Source organism: Loxodonta africana, chromosome 6, assembly GCF_030014295.1.
Source record: "Loxodonta africana isolate mLoxAfr1 chromosome 6, mLoxAfr1.hap2, whole genome shotgun sequence".
Taxonomy (NCBI): domain Eukaryota; kingdom Metazoa; phylum Chordata; class Mammalia; order Proboscidea; family Elephantidae; genus Loxodonta; species Loxodonta africana.
In genome coordinates, this window is record NC_087347.1 from 70,813,603 (window position 1) to 70,829,742 (window position 16,140).

The 16,140-nt window shown below is 37.1% G+C and overlaps 1 protein-coding gene across 6 annotated transcripts in view; it reads left to right on the top strand.

Annotated features, from left to right (window-relative positions):
- The first annotated feature begins 358 nt into the window (after positions 1–358).
- The window catches only part of LNPK (lunapark, ER junction formation factor), an 82,566-nt gene continuing 66,784 nt past the window's right edge, over positions 359–16,140 (top strand). For 2 of the 6 annotated variants that reach the window (XM_003405976.4, XM_023542822.2), the window contains exons 1-4: positions 359–472; positions 10,164–10,252; positions 12,183–12,224; positions 13,012–13,199. In XM_003405976.4, the coding sequence (XP_003406024.1) occupies positions 10,226–10,252; positions 12,183–12,224; positions 13,012–13,199 (257 nt within the window). In that variant the 5' untranslated portion in view covers positions 359–472; positions 10,164–10,225. Of the gene's footprint in view, positions 473–499; positions 518–546; positions 995–10,163; positions 10,253–12,182; positions 12,225–13,011; positions 13,200–16,140 lie in introns of those variants that run through there. The other 4 variants (XM_010602805.3, XM_064286969.1, XM_010602806.3 and 1 more) reach the window with 4 other exon arrangements.

Here is a 16,140-nt window from a genome sequence, read left to right on the forward strand (position 1 = left end):
AGACGCACCTATCTCTACCCTCAACTCCCCAACTGTTGTCTTTCCCACACCAGGACCGATTTCAGTGTTTTTTCAGTAAGACTTGGCATAAGAGTCTTTAAAAGAGAAAAGGGAAGCAGAGAAAGAATAAGAAATTTTGTGTTAGTAATAGTCATTATAAACTGCAGTACACCTCTAAGACGCGACGAGCTGCCTGTATTTGCCACCGAAGCCACAAACACCCACAGGCCAAGCATTCGGCTCGCCGGCCCCAACTGCCCGCCCCTCGCCCAGTCACGTGACGGGGGCGAGGCGCGCGCCGGCCGAGGCGCGGATTGGCGGGCGGCGGGAGCGCGGGGTTTGATGGGAAGGAGTTGGCCGGGCCCATCGCTCTGTCAGTGGAGGCGGCTGCTGGCTCCGGAGGTCGGCTGCGCGTTGGCGGCAGAGGCTGGCGGGGTGGACGCCAGCGCCGGGCGTTGCCCGCTTCTCGCAGGTAGTGCTCAAGATGAGCGCAGTTGGAGGGCTTGGCGGAGGGGAGGTACGCTGAGTTTTCCCCCTGGGAAGTATGCTCCGGGTTCCCCCGCATGCCTCTCACGGTGCCCCCGCCCCACATCTAGTGGCCTAAGAGCTCTGCTGCTGCTGCGGCGGCGGCGGCGGTGGCCGCTCAAACTCCCGCGGTGGCCCGCGCTGACCCAACCACGCCGCCTCATCCTCTTGATTTCCCATCACAATGGCAGGGTGGCTTTGGAGCTGTGGAGACTCCCTTTGCTCTCTGGGTGGTGGTTTCCCCAGCCCTGTTCTCGGAGATCCCTGGGGGTGATGAGGTTGGGCTGAGCATCGGCTCTTCTGTCCACCAGTGTCGAGGGGAAGCGTCGGAAGGTTCCAGACTAGCAGGTCCTACGCCAAGTAATCGAATTGAGTGTTCTGCTCATCTCGTCTGAATTGTGCGGAAGCGCCACGAATTGGAAAGATCAAGAGGGACTGAAAACTGTCAGTGTCATGCTGCTCGGCTTTGGTGTGTGGGCGTGGATTTGTGCTATTTAGAGAGAAGCCTTTCTACAACCGTTGTCCTTATTTGAGGAACAGTGGGCAGTGTGAGGGGTGGAGGGGAGGGCGAGAATTTGTAGGTGTCATAGTTAGGCGTGGCAAAAGGCGAAGAGCCAAAACAAAGTAGTTTAAATTTTTTAATATTGCGTATGGGATTGAGAGAGTTGGGATTGGTGAACTCAGTTTTGCTGATGGTGCCCTCATGGTTTTAAGCCTGTGACTCACTGTTGCTTGGCTCCCGTGGTTTCTAGTGCCTACTGTTTCTTCTTTCTCTGTGGCCTGGGTGTTACCGTGGACAACACTGACCCTATTCAACAGCAGTTTCAGGCCTATGTTCAAGCTGGCAGGGAGTGCTAATCTCTTGTTGTCAGCAACCCCCATAGTTCCTCTTTTGGAGGACCAAGTTGATTTTGAACACTATTTTCTTAAACAAGAGTGGTGCCTTTAAAATTAGAATTTTAGGGTTCCCTGTCATCTACTGAGATCAGCCCGGTAATGCTGTTAATAAACTTGTATAGTGTTGATATATTGACTTGGAAGTGAATGTAAGGAAAGGAAGAAATTGTATGGCGGTTAAACAGATTTTATTTCAAATAGAAATCTAAATCAAATTGTCATTTTTTGGTAGTATTCAGAGTGAAATTTGGCTTAACATGAAAGCAAGAACTTAATCATCGTAATGACAATGCTTTTATAGTGTACTTCTTTCTATTGATTTCATTTTTGGGCAATAAATGGTGGTTGGGGATAGTTTAGAGTTGTGCCTTTTCAGTGAGGTCATTTGAAGGAGCTCTACAACAAATCATTAATCTGAAATTTAATAGTGCAATGTGTTATGGAGGTCCTGTTGATGGTGATTCAATATTTTCTGCTTGAGCTTGGAACTTGATAAATTAAATGTAAAACTAAACTTCCTTTGTTGTTTTCTCAAAGGCCTACAAGTTAATTTTAATGGAAGACTTGAAAGAATTTTGCTTTGTGTTTTATACTAGGAAATATGAGAGCAACACAGCTTTGGTTAAAATATGAACAGTAATTTTACTTCTCAGCTTTTAAATTATGAAATAGGTGCTTTTTTATAAGAAGTTAGAAAGGTATTTCATATGAGAAGCCATTGTCTGTATTACTTATGTCTTTTGATGATAGTAATAATGATAAAAAAAAGATAGCTATCATTTATTAAACACTTATGTGTTGGACACTGCTAAGTGATGTATAATTTTATTTATTCCATACAACAATTCTGTGATATGTAGGTATTTTCATCATTTCACAAATGATGAAACTGACGCTTAGAGAATTTAAGTAATTTGCTCTGGATCACGTAGCTGTGATATGGTTGAGCCCTATTTTGAAGCCAAATCTATTTTACTCCAAAGCCAGAGAGACAGTTTCTCTGGCCACTATTTTAATGTGAACTGAATATTTAAAAATAACATTCCCCAAGATTTAAAATTCTTATACTCAAAACCTAAGAGTGAAAGCAGTTAATAGAAAACATTCAAATAATATAGTAGGTATTGTTATTCATTGAAAAAGCACATTTAGATATACCAAGCTCTTAAGGTCATGTCAAATGCCACCATGACGGAGTGGAAAGAGGCGCTCCCAGTACATGTTCATGGAAGTGTTCTTGGGGACAAGCCACTTGAAACTGAGCCATCGCTTCACTCAAGGGCAAGCAAATTGATTTACACTTCTAAAAGCAATGCTAGAGTTATTTGGTTCTTGTGTATTTTCCATGTGTTTGAAAGGAAGCAGAGATGGATTAGAGAAAGGCAGTTACCAGAGCAGTAGTAACTAATTTGTACTGAGAAATTATTACCTGTCAGGCAGTGTCATAAATACCTTAGAATATGTCATTTAAGCCTTTCAACATTTAAGAAGGTCCTTAACTATCCCTTTTTTGCAGATGAGGAAACTGAATCACAGAGAGGTTAAGTAACGTACTTGTCCAAGAAACCCTGGTGGTATAGTGGTTAAGAGCTCAGCTGCTAACCAAAAGGTCAGCAGTTGGAATCTACCAAGTGCTCCTTAGAAACTCTGTGGGGCAGTTCTACTCTGTCCTATAGATTCACTGTGAGTCAGAATCAACTTGATGGCAACCTTTTTTTTTTTTTTAAAAGCCCTTTTTTGCAGAGGAAATTGAATCACAGGGAGGTTAAGTAACTTACTTGCCCAAGATTTCATAGTAAGTGATGGGCCACAGGATTTGGAGTTAAGATGGTTGGGTGGAAAGGAGAGAACCAGTAGTTGAAAACAGAAGTAGTATGCAATTAAAGATATAGAGAAATATTTAATTTAATCATTTAATTTGGTTATGCCTTCATATCTCTTGGAAAGTACCACCCATTACATATGAATTATAGTATGTGGCGCATACCAGAATTTGATAGAAAAGTAGCTGGAACAATTAGGGTCAATTGTTTCTTTGATTACGAGCCTGAAAACATGGATATGGTATTTCCACCCTAATGTTGTTTTAGGGAACAAATTTAAAAGTACAATCCCATGCTTCAGGGATCTCAGAGGCTAAGCTATAATTTGTTTCATTAATACTGAAACAATTTTCTAAGCAAATAATTAATGTCAAAATTGATATTACTTGTGATATTATGCATATATTTTGTTACACTTATTTTAGAAGTGATATGCAGTAAACAAAGGCAGTGGTTGTAGGGAGAAAGAGAAGGCACTGGACTAGGAATCAGACTTTTAGTAGCAGTTCTGTCCTTAGCTATGTGTACACAATTTTGGCAAATCACTTAGCCTCTCTTCTATGCAGATTTAATAATTCAAATTTAACCAAATGAGGAATTGGGCTGTGTGGTACACTGTACTAACGCTGTCTTTTGTGTTTCTAACTCTCTTTCCACTTCAGTAGCTCTGTTTACCAACTATTTGAGAATGTCATAGGTGCTTTTATGTATTTTATATATAAGCATACCAATCTAATCTATGTAAAGCAGACTGTATTTCTAATTTGTGTGTTATTGGGGATGACTGGTTGCTTAAAAAAAATTAAAAACTAAAATGCTAAGTCTGACTCTGCTACTTAATATCTTTGGGACCTTAGCAAATACTTCACTGTGGAAGTTATGATCCACACACTTCTGTAGCCTGAGTTTCCTCACTTGAAAATTGGTAGGTAATAGTATAGTTATAAAATTCACATAAAACATTTGTATTAGGACTTGCTAGAGAGTACATCCTTTGCAAGTGTTTAACTGATGTTATTGATTTGAAATATAAAAAATTATATTCACAGTCTCAAGAGATGATGGCTACAGCCTTGACTTGGAGGGACATAAGTCTGCTACAAACCGAAATGTGTAGGTTAGTTATATACAAAACATTGTGTTAGGTTCCATACACTGTTGTTAGGTGCCATTGAGTTGGTTCCAACTCATAGCAACCCCATGTACAATAGAACAAAACACTGCCTGGTCCTGCACCATGCTCACAATCGTTGTTATGCTTAGGCCCATTGTTGCAGCCATTGTGTCAATACATCTCGTTGAGGGTCTTCTTCTTTTCCGCTGACTGTTGACAGGTTCCATACTCTAGTGCCAGAATAATGTGATGATGTATAATTTGAGAATACCAAGTTAAGGGGTTCATCTAAGTCGCCTCTCTCTCTACCTTTCTTGGTGATCTTTTTTTTTTTTTTTTAACATCCTTGTTGTTAGGAGCCGTTGAGTCAGTTCCAACTCATAGTGACCCTATGAACAGCAGAATGGAACACTGCCCGGTCCTGCACCATCCTCACAGTCATTGCTATGTTTGAGCCCACTGTTGCAGCCGCTGTGTCAATCCATATTGTTGAGGGTCTTCCTCTTTTTCGCTGACCCTCTGCTTTACCAAGGATGATGTCCTTCTCCAGGGATTGGTCTCCCATGATGACATGTCCAAAGTATATGAGATGAAGTGTTGCCATCCTCACTTCTAAGGACCATTCTGGCTGTACTTCCAAGACAGATTTGTTTGTTCTTCTGGCAGTCCATGGTATATTCAATATTCTTTGTCAACACCATAATTCAAAGGCATCAATTCTTCAGTCTTCCCTATTCCTTGTCCAGCTCTCGTATACATTCGAGGTGATTGAAAATACCATGGTTTGGGTCAGGCACACCTTAATCCTTAGGTGACATCTTTGTTTTTAAACACTTTAAAGACATCTTTTGCAGCAGATTTGCCTATGTGGTACGCTGTTTGATTTCTTGACTGATGCTTCCATGAGTGGATGGAAGTAAAATGAAATTGTGAATTGTGGATCCACAATTTGTATTTGATTGTGAATCCAAGTAAAATGAAATCCTTGACAGCTTCAAACTTTTCTCCGTTTATTATGATGTTGCTTATTGTAGTGAGGATTTTTCTTTTCTTTATGTTGAGGTGTAATCTGTACTGAAGGCTGTAATCTTTAATCTTCATCAGTGCTTTAAGTCCTGTTCAAGTTCAGCAAGCAAAGTTTTATCACCTGCATATCACAGGTTGTTAATGAGTCTTCCTCTAATCCTGATGCTGCATTTTTCTTCATGTAATCCAGCCTCTCAGATTGTTTGCTCAGCATATAGATTGAATAAATATGGTGAAAGGCTACAATCCTGCCGCATACCTTTCCTGACTTTAAACCTTGTAGTATCCCCTTGTTCTGTTTGAACTGCTGCCTCTTAGTCTATGTACAGGTTCCTCATGAGGACAATTAAGTGTTCTGGAATACTTATTCTTTGCAGTGTTATCCATAATTTGTTTTGATCCACACAGTCATGAATGCCTTTGCATAGTCAAAACGTAGGTAAACATCTTTCTGGTATACTCTGCTTTCAGCCAAGATCCATCTGATATCAGCAATGATATCCTTGTTCCACAACCTCTTCTAAATCCGGCTTGAATTTCTGACAAATTCTGTTGATGAACTGCTGTGATCGCTTTTGAGTGATCTTCAGCAAAATTTTACGTGGGCGTAATATTAATGATACTGTTCGATAATTTCCGCATTCTGTTGGATCACTTTTCTCTGGAATTGGCACAAATATAGGTCTCTTTTCTAGTCAGTTGGCCAGTTAGTTGTCTTTCACGTTTCTTGGCATAGAGGAATGAGAGATTCTAGTATTGCATCAGTTTGTTGAAACATCTCAATTGGTCAATTCCTGGAGGCTTGTTTTTCTCCAGTGGCTTCAGTGAACTTCTTCCTTCAATACCATCCGTTCTTTAATTATGTGCTACCTCCTGAAATGGTTGAATGTTGACCAGTTCTTTTCGGTATAGTGACTCTGTATTTCATCCACCTTCATTTGATACTTACCATGTCATTCAGTATTTTGCCCATAGAATCCTTCAGTATTGCAAGTCAGATCTTGAATATTTTTCTTCATTTCTTTGAGCCTGAGAAATGCCAAGCATGTTCTTCCCTTTTGGTTTTCTAACTCCAGATCTTTGCACATTTCATTATGATACTTTACTTTGTCTTCTCAAGCCACCCTTTGAAATCTTCTATTCAGCTCTTTTACTTCATCATTTCTTTCATTCGCTTTAGCTACCTTCAAGCATAAGTTTCAGAGTCTCTTCTGACATCTATTTTGGTCTTTTCTTTCTTTCCTGTCTTTTTAATGACGTTTTGCTTTCTTCATGTATGATGTCCTTGATGTCACTCAACAGCTCATCTGGTCTTTGGTCATTAGTGTTCAGTGTGTCAAATCTTTTTTTAACACCATCTTGAGATGGTCTCTAAATTCAGGTGAAATATACTCAGGGTTGTATTTTGGCTTCCTGGACTTGTTTTACTTGTCTTCAGCTTCAACTTGAACTTGCATGTGAGCAATTGTTGGTCTGTTCTGCAGTCAGCCCCTGGCCTTGTTTTGACTGATGATATTGAGCTTCTCCATTGTCTTTTTCCACATATGTAGTTGATTTGATTGCTGTATGTACCATCCGGTGTAGTCCATATATATAGTCGCCTTTTATGTTGTTGAAAAAAGGTATTTGCAATGAAGAGGTGATTGGTCTTGCAGAATTGTGTCATAGGATCTTCCGCATCATTTCTATTACCAAGGCCGTGTTTTCCTTGGAAGGACAACTATGGATCTTGTTTCCAATTTTCCATTGCAATCACCAAGAGTTATCAGTGCATCTTGACTGCATGTTTGATCAATTTCAGACTACAGAAGTTGGTAAAAATCTTTACTTTCTTCATCTTTGGCCTTAGTGGTTGGTGCATAAATCTAAATAATAGTTGTATTAACTGGTCTTCCTTGTAGGCATATAGATATTATCCTATCACGGACAGCATTGCACTTCAGGATAGATCTTGAAATTTTTTTTTTTTTGATGGTGAATGTGACGCCATTCCTCTTCAATTTGTCATTCCCAGCATAGCAGACCATGTGATTGTCCCATTCAGAATGGCCAGTGCCATTCGATTTCAACTCACTAATGCCTAGGATATCGATCTTTCTGCATTCCATTTCATTTTTGTTGATTTCTAATTTCCCTAGGTTGATACATAGTACATGCCCTGTTCCACTTATTAATGGATGTTTGCAACTGTTTCTTTGCATTATGAGTCGTGCCACGTCAGCAAGTGAAGGTCCTGAAAGCTTGATTTCATCCATGTCATTAAGGTCAACTATTTTGAGGAGGCCATTTTTCCCGAGTTGTGTTTTGAGCACCCTCCAACCTGAGGGGCTCATCTTCCAGCACTATATCAGACAATGCTCTGCTGCTATTTATAAGGTTTTCACTGACCAATTTTTTTAGAAGTAGATCATCAGTTCCTTCTTCCTAGATTGTCTTATGTCTTAAGCCTGGAAGCTGTACTGAAACCTGTTCACCATAGGTGACCCTGCTGGCATTTGAAATATCGGTGGCATAGCTTCCAGCATCACTGCAACATGCAAGCCACCACAGTCCCACGAACTGACAGATGACATTTCTAGGAATGTTTTAAGATCTATTTAATGTCTTGGATCAGAAAAAAATTTATATTTTTATTCATTAAAGTTCCTGGATTTTCTATTTTAGAAATTTTAGGATTGAAGTAATATTGAAGGATTAGTAATATTTAGATTACAGTTTAAGGGTGGCTCGTAATATTCAGTATGTTTATAAACTTCAGAATTTTTTTTTTGTTGTGCTTTAAGTGAAAGTTTACAATTCAAGTCAGTTTCTCATGCAAAAACATATACACACATTGTTATGTGACCCTCGTTGCTCTCCCTTCAGTATGACAGTACACTCCTTCTCTCCACTCTGTGTTTCTCCTGTCCATTCAACTGGCTCCTGTTCCCCCTCTACCTTCTCATGTCGCCTCCAGACAGGAGCTGCCCAGATAGTCTCATGTGTCTACTTGAGCTAAGAAGCACACTCTTCACCAGTGTCATTTATGCCTTATAATCCAGTCTGATCTTTGAAGATTTGGCTTTGAGAATGGTTTTAGTTTTGTGCTAACAGAGAGTCCGGGGGCCATGACCTCTGGGGTCCCTCCAGTCTCAGTCCCATGGTCAGGTCTTTGTACTCAAATCTGAGGTCTGCATCCCACTTTTCTCCAGCTCCATCACGGATTCTCTGTTGTGTTTCCTGTCAGGGGAGTCATTGATGAGAGTTGAGCACCATCTAGTTCTTCCATAAACTTCAGAATTTTTGAAGACAGATTATAGGTATTTATGTCCTTAAAAATCACTTTGATGAATGAAAGTATTTTATAATTCATCTCTTTGTTACTTTTCTGACCAAGAAAGTCCAAGATAGGTATGACTCATGGTAATTCCAATCTATAAATAGCATTGCAGAGTGAATGTACTTGCTTGGTACTGGCATTATTTTGTGAATACATTTATGGTTTTAAAAACATGAATAAAAAAGGCCTAAATAAATTTTTTGAGTGGTGATGAAGTAGTTTTATACATTGGCAAATATATAACTGTAACCTGGTAAAAATGTCAGTTTAAAAGTATACTTTTACCATTTCAACTTAAAAAAAAAATTTATGTAATTATTGACTGGTTAGTTGATTTAAAATATTATCATGCTAAATCTATTATAAAACTTTTGAGAAAAAGAGCTAAAAGAAAGGGATAATCAACTAGCTGACATGAAAGCCAATTACCTTGAGGGACTTAGAAGTGTTTATGTGGTTGTTGAACAGTAGCATTTAGTAATAGAGTAGCACTGAAGGCAGAGAGGCTTTGGGCCATGTTTCTTCTGAGCTACTAGGCAAATCATTAAACTTCTTTTCATTTAATTTTTTTTAAATCTGTAAAATGGTAATAATAAAGGCAATAATAAGAGTAAAGAGTACTATGATCAGTGGTAGAATTCTCGCCTTCCACGAGGGAGACCTGAATTTCATTTCCAGCCAATGCACATCAAACGCAGCCACCATACCTCTGTCAGTGGAGGCCTGTTCTCTGTTGCTGTAGTGCTGAGCACATTTCAGTGGAGCCTCCACACTAAGACAAAGACAAAAGAAAGGGCTGGTGATCTCCTTCCAAAAACCAGACAGTGAAAACCCTATGGATCACAATGTTCTGATTGATCCCGTAATGCACGAGGTTGTAGTGAGTCAGGCGCCTGCTCAACAAAAGCTAACAACAGTGTATGAGAAGGTATTATTAACTCCATTTTATAGAAAAGGAAATTACAGCTCGGAAACATTAAGTGATTTGCTCAAGGTCACAGGTACTCTTTTACTCTTATTTTCTTATTCAGAATCATTTTTACTTTCTACGGTTACTTGTAAGGTGATGTTATTCTGAACATTAAACACCCCTAATTTCAGATAACTGGGAGATATTTGAATGATAGAGATGGTTTGATTTTATTTAAATACGTAGTAAAGCTTATCTTACAAGAGCAACAAAGGGGATTTACTTTAAAGAACAGAAAAATGCGAAGTTGTCATTGTCATTAAGAAAAAAAATTTCCAGCTTGATTTTCATTATTAAATATGTCCTGGCTTTGAAGAAAAGGCTTAAAAATGGTGGACTCCACCCCAATGATTGTCTTAATTCAAATACTACATAAGTAGAGCCAAAAGAAGTTAATATTTCATAGTATTAGGCAGGATTGCAACATCTAAATTTTATAATGGGTGTGCTGTGTGTTTAACTTAAAATTTTAAAATACTTTATTTCTAGCTGAGAATTCCTTTGGATGATTAATGGTGTTTATCATTGTGCTCCGTTTCTACAAGTAAACGATGGGTGGATTATTTTCTCGATGGAGGGTAAGTTTTCTTTATAGCTAGTTCTTAAATCTAACACAGAAGTGTCACATGAAGCTATTTGTAAAAGTTTTCTTTGTAGTGCAGACAAAGTATTAGTTTGATATTACCCCCAATTCTATTTTTTCTTTCTTTGATTCTTTTCTGAATTAGTTTTTTATTTGGGCTTTATTTTCAATAGTTTGTCTTGTTATATAGGTGTCCAATGCTCCTTGTAAACCTTTGGGGTAGTTCTGCTCCTTCCTATAGGGCCGCTATGAGTTGGAATCCATTCAGTGGCAGTGGGTTTGGTTTTGGAATGTCTCTGTTTTACAGTATTATTTCACTTATGAATTATTTTTATGTATGTATTCATGTGCAAATGGTAGTTTTTTTCTTGTTTTCTTCTCATACTGCCTTTTATTTGAAAGGTGGTTGAAACTAAATATTCTATATAATAAATTTTTACCAATTATATCCACAAATATTTACTGAAGTGAAACGATACACTTTTAGGAATTACAGATTAGACAAATTTATCAAAATTAGAAATGTAGTTTAATTTTTTTAGATAAGCTTTTAGGAGAAATAGCTCAAATTTAGAGCCAGAAGATATTAAACAAAACAAAACAAAACCAAATCTGTTGCCGTGGACTTGATTTTGACTCATAATGACCCTGGAGGACGGAGTAGAACTGCTCCATAGGGTTTCCAGGAGTGGCTGGTGGATTCAAACTGCCAACCTTTTGGTTAGCAGCCGAGTTCTTAACCACTGTGACACCAGAGCTCCAGAAAATATAAATTACACTGATAAATGCTCTTTTCTGCTGTTGTTGTTTAAGTACTATTGAGTCAGTTCTGAATCACAGCGACCCTTTAAGACAATAGAACTGCCCCGTAGGGTTTCCGAGGAGCGGCTGGTAGATTTGAACTGCTCACCTTTTGGTTAGCAACCGAGCTCTTAACCACTACACCACTAGGGATAATGTTATCTCGGACAAACTACTTTGCTTATTTCTTGACTCCCTATTACTATAAGAATGGTACATAATTTAGATTTTGGACTGTGACTGGACCACTTTGTTTTGGATTGGCATTATATTGACAACCCTCCTCTCCAAAACAAAAACAAAAAATCTTCTGCCTGAGGATCATATTAATCTTTTCTTCCCTTATCTTTATTAGGTTAAACCATATGAATTTGCCAATATTCAACCACTTTGACTTGTAAAAATGGCAATTTTGTATGGTTTAACCTCGTGTTAATAAGTCTTGTGGTAACTAGAGTGAATTGATATTTATTACTCTTTTAGATTGGCAAATATTTTCTGAAGTGTTGTGTGAGTCATTTTGGCTGTTTTTTATTCTTGGTATAAAACATATGTCTCTGTCAAACATGTTCTGTTATAATGAAGTATTCCTATATGCCCTTTTAAAATCTGATTTCAGAAAAGCATATTAGGAATTCAGAATGAAGATAGCCTATTGATTTTAACTTTCAGAGTCCTAGGTGAACTTTTAGCAGTTGCAAAATAGGCCATCTTTAGTCTGTGAATTTTTTAATATGTGAATTCTTCTGAATCATATATCCAAGAAAATTTCTGTGGGGGGAAAATTTGTTTCTCTCTGTAAAAATGTGTTCTGTTGGGATTAAGAATGATAAAACAAATGAGTTATCAGAGTTGCATGTCCTTCTAGGGCTAAAAGGAAGTTAAATAAAATGCTTGTTTTTTAATCTTACATAGTTCTGTTTATAATTATAATTATTTTAATTTAAACCTAACCCTTCTAATTTATAAATATTAATACGCATTGCTTGATAACATTTAAAAAAATTTACTTTTAGATTGAAACGTTCTTTTCTTTTATGATTATATAAAATGTTTCCTGAACATGAAAGTATGTTTAAAGTGACTAGTTTTAATGCTGTCTCTTATTTCTGTTTCTGTAATAGACAAAACCTTCAACCATAGAAGTTTTGGAAAATATAGATAAGGTATGTTCTTTGGCTGTGAGGTATTTTAATTCATTTTAGGTGTTAAATAAGTATTATTTTAATATGTATGATTTTGGAGACAAGATCTGGTCTGGGAATTAGAGATGATATAGAATAAGCCTGAGAACTTTAATGTAACGTGACCTCAAAAAAATCCAAAGTCTGTCAGTGACTTAAGGAGTCTGTGTCTACTAGCAGAGTCTCTTAGAGTGAAGTTAGATCTTACAGCGTGATGTAAATCAGTGCTATGGATAGGATAAGGTAGATATAAGATAGCCTGCAACGGTTTTTATCTGTCTGCAAAATTTTCACAGGTTTTTATATTGTATCATTATTAAAAATTATTGTTCTCTGGGAATATTGAGAGCCATGAAAGAAACAAAGAATCTGGTATAGATCACTGTCTTAATTTTTATCAATTTTTTCTTTTTACAGCCAGATTTTTTTTTTAAGCCTTGTACAGGAAGAATTATTCTTTGTTTGACTCAACAAGTATTATTTACTGATGCCAATTTCATTCCTTTAATCCTTGCTAATTTGATAATTTAAAAGTGGTATTTTAATTTTGCATTTTAAAAAGTGGCTTGTTAGAATAGGCATTTTCATATTTTTTAGCTTCAGTTTTAATTTTCGTTTCTGTGTCCTATTTTAAGATATTAAGGTATTATTTTTCATTGAATTTTAAGAGATCTTTTTATATGATCTTTCTGTCATGTAAATTTTTTGTTACCATTTTAATTTCTTTAGGAAGTTTGAGGTATAATATAGATTTTTTTTCTCTTAACAGGAAATTCAAGCGTTGGAAGAATTTAGTGAAAAAAATCAGAGATTACAAAAATTATGGGTTGGAAGATTAATTCTCTATTCCTCAGTACTGTACCTGTTTACATGTTTAATTGTATACTTGTGGTATCTTCCTGATGAATTTACAGCAAGACTTGCCATGACACTACCATTTTTTGCTTTTCCATTGATGTAAGTATATTGTTATTTTGGTTGACATTTCCGCTTTCTGACCAGATGGTTTTAGTATATTCAGTCTCTATTTTGAAATAGTAAGGTCTCAAAAGATTGAATAAATTTGGATTTTTTTTCTTAAAGTTTGAAAAATACTTTTCAAAAAGTGGAACAATTATTTTAAACCTTTATTTACAATCTAACATACCTGAGGAATATGATCCAGTGATATTAGTAATAATGGCTCTGTATAGCAATATTTTGATTCTCAGATGACCGTGATCCCCTAGGGATATTGGGCATGGAATAGGCATTTCAGTTTGTGGGGAGTAGTGGTAAGTGGGAGAGGTTTGTAATACTAAAAGAACAACTATCCAAATATATTCTGAATACACCCACTCCTTACTTATTGACATGATTAGGTTCCAAAGGCCAGGTTATGCAAAAATGGAAGATAACCACATCAGATCACAAAAATGGAGGATGACTATATAATCACGTAACTGCCAACCACTAAGAATCATGACCTAGCCAAGTTGACCTATAACCGTAACCGTCACAGCCAGTGTTATTCTCACCTTGCAGCTTGGCGTTGTTACTACCAGATGTATGTTGTCAATGAACAAAACAGTTGAATGGTAGATTTTTTTACTGTTGTTGTAAATACAGAATGTCGGATAGTGAGATAATTGGTAAGTGAGTAAAAAAAAAAAAAAAAAAAAGTGAGTAGTAGGTGTATATTCTGTCTTCCCACCTCTCCCTTTCTTTCTACTCATTGCTGTGAGCAATTGACTTTTATTGTAGATATATTTTGTAATATAGCATTTTATAGAGGGTATATCATGCTTGAAAATTTTTAGAGACAATTGAATAAAAACTTAGTTCATTCAGTCAGCAAAGATTTATGGATACAGGTTGTTCAGACCTTGGATTATAATGGTGTATAATACATAAATATACAAGTTCCCTGACTAGATACTACTCAGACAACATAAGTAAATTAAATAATAAGCATGATGAGTATTATGAAAGAGAAGTGCAAAATACTATGGGAGCATTTAATAGGGAGCCCTAATCCAGTCTGGGGCAGAGGTCAGTAATAGTTTTCTGTTGCTGCACCAAGCTTATTATCTTATAATTTTGTAAGCCAAAAGTTCAGGCAACTCAATTGGGTCTTTACTTATGGTCTCACAAGGCCTGAGTCAGATGTTTGCTGGCCTGGACTCTTTATCTGGAGTCTCTGGGAGAGAATCTACTTCCAAGCTCATTCAGGTTGTTGGCAGACTTCTGCTGCATCTCTCTAATATCCTCTTCTACCCTCAGCTGGGAAAAAGCTCTGCTTTTAAGGCATCAAGTGATTGCATTATGCCCACCAGGATAATCTGTTTTAAGAAAATCAACTGAAAACAACCTTAACTATATCTGCAAACTCTCTTTATAGTAGTTCCTAGATTAGTGTTTGATTATATAGCCAGGGGATGGAAATCTTGGGGAGGAATCTTTAGAATTCTGCCTACCACAGCCTTCCTGAGAAGATGATGGTTGAGCTGAGATGTGAAGGATGAGTATGTATGTCTAAGGTGGTGTGACATGGTGAGTAGAGTGTTTTAGGCAGAAGGAACAGCATACCTGACGGACCTCTGAGGGGTGATATAGGGTGGTGAGTTTAAAGAATTGAAAGAAGGCCAAAGGCTGGATTATAGAAAAAGGCTGGATCGTTAAGCAAGGAATATTTCATGTGTATGTTATAGTCCATGATAAGGATTTTAGTCCATGATAAGGATTATAGGCTTTATTCTAAGAGTAGTGGGAAGTCATTAAAGATTTTTAAGAAAGAGTATGACATGATCATATTTGTGTTTTGAAAATACCACCTAGGCTACAGCATGAAGACTAAATTGGAAATAAGAATGGATCTGGAGTAACAAGTTAGAAGATTATAGTTATCTAGGAGGGAAATGACGGATGATGATTTACACTCGGGTGGCAGTGAGGAAGAGGAACAGGGACAGGTAAAGAAGAATGAAGTAGATTGAAGAGAGATTTAGGTGGTAGAATTGAGGTAATATGAAGAGGCTTTTGGTGATTGACTGGATGTGCAGGGGGAGGAATTTCATGCACCAAGGGTAAAACTTAAGTTTTTGGCTTGGGAAATTTGATTGATGGTAGTGTCACTCATCTAAATAGGAAACAACAGGAGGAGGAGCAGGTTTGGTGTCCCGCTGAGTCTAAAATACCTGTGTGCTACCCAGACGGAGCTGCCAGGTAGACGATTAAATGTAGTCTGAAGCTCAGGAGATAAATTTGAATAAAAAGAAAAAAAATTTTTTTTTTTCTTGTAGTCTGAAGCTCAGGAGATAAATTTGAATAAAAAGAAAAAAAATTTTTTTTTTCTTTTTATAGGAGATATAAATTTAGGATTTGGCATCTTATGGATGTTAATCGAAGCCATCCTATGTTTATTCAGTAAATATTGGACACCCGCAGTCTGTTAGGTGTTGGTCTAAACACTAATGATAGAGAAAGTAGTGACAAGATCTCTGCCCTCATAGAGTTTACATTTTACTGGGGTTAGACAGACAAAAAATGAGAAACAAGTAAACAGTTAATTTAAAGAGAGATAAGTACAGTGAAGAAAATAAACAGGGTGATGTGATAGAGAGGAATAAGCTATTTTAGAGTGGCCCTGGAAAGCCTCTTTTGAGGAGGTGGTATTTGAGTTAAGAACTAAAGTATGAGAGGAAAAAAAAAAAAAAAAACAACAGCATGGAAATAGATGGAATTTATGGAATATTGTTTATATGTACAGTATATACCAGCACACGTCTATAGAGAGTTATATGAAGGGATTATTCCCAGAATATTAATGGTAATTCTATCTGAACAGTGGAATTTTAAGATGTTATTTTCTGTATACTTTTTGGTATTATTTGAATTTATTACATTAATGTGTTCTTCA